General features: G+C 34.1%; 1 protein-coding gene across 1 annotated transcript; it reads left to right on the top strand.

Annotated features, from left to right (window-relative positions):
* Nucleotides 1–1,690: 1,690 nt before the first annotated feature.
* LOC146162791 (UBA-like domain-containing protein 2-A) lies at nucleotides 1,691–4,647 on the top strand. Its single transcript, XM_083384454.1, has 3 exons — nucleotides 1,691–2,247; nucleotides 2,347–2,406; nucleotides 3,248–4,647. Exons 1-3 carry the CDS (start codon nucleotides 2,140–2,142, stop codon nucleotides 3,425–3,427), a joined length of 348 nt encoding a protein of 115 aa, XP_083240580.1. The 5' UTR covers nucleotides 1,691–2,139; the 3' UTR covers nucleotides 3,428–4,647.
* The last annotated feature ends 1,438 nt before the right edge of the window (nucleotides 4,648–6,085 follow it).

Below are 6,085 nucleotides of genomic sequence, written 5' to 3'. Positions count from 1 at the left end.
AACTGCGTAACTAACATTCCGCAAATGCATAGAATAGACACAACTTTATCAGTTTGATTAACTTAAACTGATTAACAATTACTTAAAAAACGAAAAACTAAGTCACTATTTCATTGAACAGTTAGCCATGAAATACTACACACTTTCCAGTCAAATTTAAGCAAAATAAAAATCATGACATTTGACACAAAAACTAGTTCACAATCTAATTTTCTGCAACATAGCTTTACTCTTAATAAAACTAAAACGACAGCAATTCTTACTTTTTTTGACAAAAGGAACCAGAACCAAACAAACGAATTTCTTGCTGAACAACACATTTTCACACCTATTCGACCCCTTTTCCCGCAATCACGTTGCCATTGTCTTTTTATAATCTTCGGCGGGCTGTGGTATGTTCGAAAAGTGAAAGAGATTTAAAGCTTCGTAAATACACATTTGAAGAAATAAATTATTTGTAAAATATAAATGTGTTGAATAAACAGCATTCATTTTTTTAAGTCATTAAATTATACGTCTAATTGCATATGCTGTGTTTTGCTTGGTCAAATCGGGTAATTTAAATCTTTTAATAATTTCTATAAATCGAAAAGGCTAATTTTGTTAGAGTTATCACGATTTTAATTCTTAAAACTATATTTATCTTTTTTGCCGCCTTGAGTCATTCATTGTTTAATTTATTGTAAATCGTGACGCGTTTCAATCGTGCACCAGCGCGTGACGAAATCACTCGTACTGGTGTTCTAGTAATTCGACAGAGCAACGTTCTTATTTACGAAGCGTTACTACGTTCGAGTAGTTGTGAGAACACACTTTGTTTTCTTCCTCCAGCGATTTATCAACAAAACACGGAACGAGTTTGTTATGAAGCGTTTTTTGTGGCGTGGTTCATGATGCAAACGCGTTCTAACGGCGAATATGGCAAACTTTACATGATTTTTTTACGATTCTGTCGAGCTTGTAGTCGGATTAAACTATACCACCGCTTGAAGATCAACTATTTATTCGTTTTTGGATTTCGCCTTCTGCGATTTGTTTGTTGTTTACTAGAAAGAATTAATACATTTTGTTGCTTTATAGTAATACGTAGATGTTTTTTCATAACAAAATATGCGACAGTTTTAAAAAATAAGTTAATTCAAAGAAAAGTTAAATCTGTTGCATTAACTTAGGGGTACAGAATTAGCAAAATATTCATAATTAGTTTTTTGATTTTTTGTTAACTGCATGACGTAAATATAACTTAACTAAAATACAAAACTGGATTTAATAGTGTATTACTCAGTTATTCGAAATGTGAAAAGTTGTACTTTCAATTTGGGAAATTATTCTTTTAGATAAAAACTTTTTGTTTCCTGACCTTGATTTTAACAAATATATGTTTTAATGGCGCTCTTTCACTTATGTATGTGAAAAGTTATGCAAAAAACAAAACAAAATAATACCGCTTACCACAACGCATATTGTTTGGGTTAGGGTGCGGGTTAGCGTTTGGGTGAGGGTGGGTCAAGTAATATTATGTTTAATATTAATAATAACTTGACCCACCCTCAACCAAACGCTAACCCTAACCCAAACAATATGCGTTGTGGTATGCGGCATTTGAAGAAAGTTTTTTTTTATTAATTTTCACGTACATAAGTGAAAGAGCGCCGTTTTAATTGCCAGAAAATTATGTCGATTTAAGTTTTCAAGCTTAGCACCAAAACAAAAAACAATAAAAAGTTTTTTATAACTGTTTTTGTTTGTATTTCCTGTGCAAAATATTTATTATAATGGAAAAGCTTTCACAAATTTAACGGTTAAATATTTACTTTGTATACCAATGACTTGCATTACTCATAACTTTATTTGTTGATATAGACTTGACTTCAAATTTTTTTGCAGATGATTTGACAAATCATCTTCAATTGACTTTTTTGCTGAACTGACAAAGGGCCTTACATAGAAACTGTGTCACAAAAGTTATATTTATTTTTTGATTTACATCGTTCATAGTTTCTTGTATACGTAGCCTATATTTTTTTAATCCTTATATTCCATCACAAAACCAGGTCGGTAGTTACTGTTTTTGTTTTTTTGACTATTGCTGTCACAAAGTGTTGTAACAATCTTTTACGAAAGACCAAAGTAATCGCAATGGAAGACCTCAAACATCAAGTCATGATAAATCAATTTGTTCTTGCGGCAGGATGTCTATCACATGAAGCCAAAGACCATTTAAAGTCAACACATTGGCAGTTTGAGGTACAATGCATTTTGTTCTCTTAATTTTATAATCATTTTGTTCTCTGAAATATGTTTTTTTTTACATTTTATAAACATGGAAATTTTAATGTATTTTAGGCTGCTCTGAGCAACTATTTCCAGGAATCAGGAATTCCGCATCAGAACAATCAACATCCGGTAAGTTACTATTGATTTCAAGCAAAACTACAACACCTTTGATTTAGCAACCTGTCCAGTGAATTTTAATGGCACTTTTTAATAATAGATGCGTACTCATCATGAATTAATTACTATTTAAAGCAGTGGTCGGCAAACTGTGGGCCTTGTAGCCATTTTTGTTAATCCGCAAGCTATTTTTTGATGTTACTTAGTTTTATCATGTAGTTGTGGGTTGTGTAATAGCCATACATTAATTATATTATAAAAGTTGGTGTGACTAGTAGTTTTTTCTTGGTTCATTGTTGCACAAGACTTCTAGGTTCATGGCCTCCCTAAACTATATTTTTAGCGAACTTAAACTATGCTTGTATTTTCCTCTTAGCACAAGCTTTTGTCTATTTTACCTAAATCAATTCATCCCAAAGGCCCTACTTAATCCTACTATGACACCTATCATTGTGTTACTCCTACACTTACGGTCTAATTTCTGTTCATTTAGGCTACAAATTTTGTTATTTTGAGCGAAATTACAATATTTTATTTGCCTTGTAGGTCACCTATGCTTTTAATTAATTAAAGTTTTATGAATTATAAACAAATAAACATAATTTTTGCACTACACAAGTTTTATTCAGTAAACAAACAAGATTAATTGTATTATTACATAACTTAACTAAAAAAACAATCCTGAAACCCCACAGTTTTCGTAGTAGTTTTAGGTAGTCGACCGATGATTTAAAGCTACAGGCTAGATGTTTTTTTACCCCCTTTCAATGATTTTAAATCACAGTGATCTATAGGTTGAAAAAAAAAAGAGAATCAACTGCTTCTCATTCTTAAACTTATTTTTCTCTAATAGCTCTGTCCTCCAACCAACACGCCAGCTACACCACCAGCTTTTCCCGAAGCTCTTCTGGCTCTTTCAAAGCTTCAAACAGGAGACAAGCAGCCTACTGTTACGATGGTGAGCACGAGCCCACAGCAACATGCAGCCAAGCAGAGCAGCACCAATGGTTTTATGGGAATGCAACGTAGCTAACAGTTGCGGTTCTTCGTTCCGTTCGGGACAAACCGTGGACTTGTTTCAAATTGCGTTCAAACACTTTAGCTTTTCTTTTCTAACAGCGCACTGGAGCGTTTTGGTTTTTTGAAATGCTGCGCCATACACAGGGCTACCCTAATATTTCCTTACATACGTAACGTTTGTGGTAACAGTGACACATGATAATAGTTGTTAATCTTTCAGCAGGCAGTTTGCCATGTTTTTTGACAATCAGCTCCAACTGGTGAATAAAATAACAATAAATGAAAAAAAAAATATTTTCCAATTGGTTATAACAATAAACAAAAAAAAACATTTTTTGAGTTGGTTATCCCTAAGTCTGTTGTCACACCTGAAATTTCGTGACCTGCAGCAAATGTGTGTACATGAATACGTATGCATCATTGCACATATAGCATGTTTTGTTGTGTGATGATTATCAACTATTTTTCGTTTTTTTTTTCAACCTTGTTTTAGTTATATCATGTTATGACGTTGCCTGGCATTATATCCCTAATCCAATGGTAACGTGTTTCTTGAGCCAACAGAAAATGACGTTCTCTTGCTCTCACAAGTGTGAGGGGTTTTAGTTTTTTTAACACCTTTGTATTGTGGTGTAACGTAACACTACTTTTGCTATTACTTTTTTCTAAGACAACCTCAATCATTGTTTTGACAACAAAAGTCTAAATAAAACAAAAAAATGTCATTTCAGTCAAGCCAAGCTTTTTTAAATGCTTGGTGAAATCTTTTTTCCTTTTATGATTCGAATCTTGTAAATGCTGTTGTATTTACTTTTATAAATTTTGGAATAGCTTTGCGCATTCTATCAATGAGTATATTTTTTTTGATTGCTTACAATTTTGCATAATTTCAATTGGCCTACCGATCTAGCTGTAAAATTGTACATTTTGTGTTACATGCATCTTCTTTCATTCGAAAACATTTTCGTTTTAGAGAAATTTTAAGTTTCAGTTTTTGCAGAAAGTATGTGTTTCTATTAACCTGTCGTGGTGCAACTCAGAAGGCAGAAATGTTTGCCATATAAACTAAAAAAGTGCCTCTTCCCGCGCACTTTGTAAACCCTATCGGCATTCTATGGATAGCAAACCTTGGCCTCCTTTCTCTCTGTCAATTGTGTCCTAGCTATTTTGTTTCTGGCAACCTTCCGCTCTTTTGAAATACAGACGTAGTCGCCTGAGCGCAGGCCAAGTGTGGATACGAGTGTTTTGCTAATCAGTTTTGTATTGAAATGACTACTATTATAATTTGGGTAGACCATGCACGGATCTGTTGTAATGTAGCTTGATAATGAACTGCAAAGCAAAGGTTGAGTAGATCGACATCATCTTGATTAAGACCTTTCTATACAAACTTGTATCATCTTCAGTTAAGTATAAGCTCGTATCGAAACTAACTGAAGATGATAGAAGCTCGCATCGAAACGTCTCAATCAACCTAATGTCGATTTACTCGACCTTTTTGACTTTCAATTCATTATCAAAGAATAAATTGTTATTTGATTCTGATATCCGGTATGTTTGATGAAAAGTATCGCAATCCGATACTGGAAGGCGACATTACCTTTCTTAAACAAGCTAAGCAGATGAAATCGTTAAAGGTCATTTTCCAGATAATTACTTTGGTGTTGATAAATTTAGTTATTTCGAGTTATTTACCAACTATTCTGTAATAAATTTATGTTTCAAGATAAACCCTTGCTGCGTTGCTTCGCAAGTTCCAAAAAAAGATATTCTAATTTTAATTTGATCTCGGGTCGGCATCGATACCACCCCAGTATCGGACGAATACCGATATTACCACTTGGTACGGGTATTGGCTCCGATGCGATATTTTCGGACATCCCTAGTAATTAGGCATCTACAATAATATCTGATCGGCATCGATACCCGACGTCAAATGTGTGGGTATAGATCAGTGATTTCCAAACTGTGTGCCGCGGCACAACAGTATGCTTCGAGAAATTGTCAAGTGTGCCGCGAAATTTTTGGTAATTTTGAAAATAAGTTTTTTGTATTAGCAATATGCATACACGCAAGCATTTCAGATCTAATACGCACTCTACATTACAAACTGCAGGCTAGTTGTTTTTCTAGTCTGCTCTGCTTGCATCATTGATCGACAGATTCGGTGAGTCTGCAATGGCTTTTCGGTGTACTAATTATACGTAAGCCGTAATCGTTGGTCAAAAAGCAGCTTCAGAAGGGCTAGATCTCAGTTGTAAGCACACATATATGTGTGTACATATGTTTCATTCTACATTACAAATTATCAATATTGAGATATTTACATATAATTTGTCGTATGGTAAGGGCGATTGTAAAATCACTGTATTGTTGTTCTGTTAAAAGTTTGCCGCGAACTTTTTTAGGCTTTTTTAGTGTGCCGCGAGCTAAAAACGTTTGGAAACTACTGGTAAAGAGGGTGGTATTGATGCCGATCTGATGCCAAATTAATTTGTGCATAACAAGCGTGTTTTGCGATCCAACTCTAAGGTTTGTACAAATTTCCGACCATAGCAAAGACGTCATTTGGTATCGTATCGCGATACTTATGGCTCAAAATATCGGGTATTGGCCTCGGAAGGAAATATCAAGTATCGTAAGTCCCTAATTGTAATGAGAGTATTTTAAT

Source organism: Ascidiella aspersa, chromosome 3, assembly GCF_963924565.1.
Source record: "Ascidiella aspersa chromosome 3, kaAscAspe10.2, whole genome shotgun sequence".
In the NCBI taxonomy this organism is placed as follows: domain Eukaryota; kingdom Metazoa; phylum Chordata; class Ascidiacea; order Phlebobranchia; family Ascidiidae; genus Ascidiella; species Ascidiella aspersa.
The sequence above is the reverse complement of the archived record's forward strand: the minus strand, read 5'-3'. Positions and strand labels throughout refer to the sequence as shown.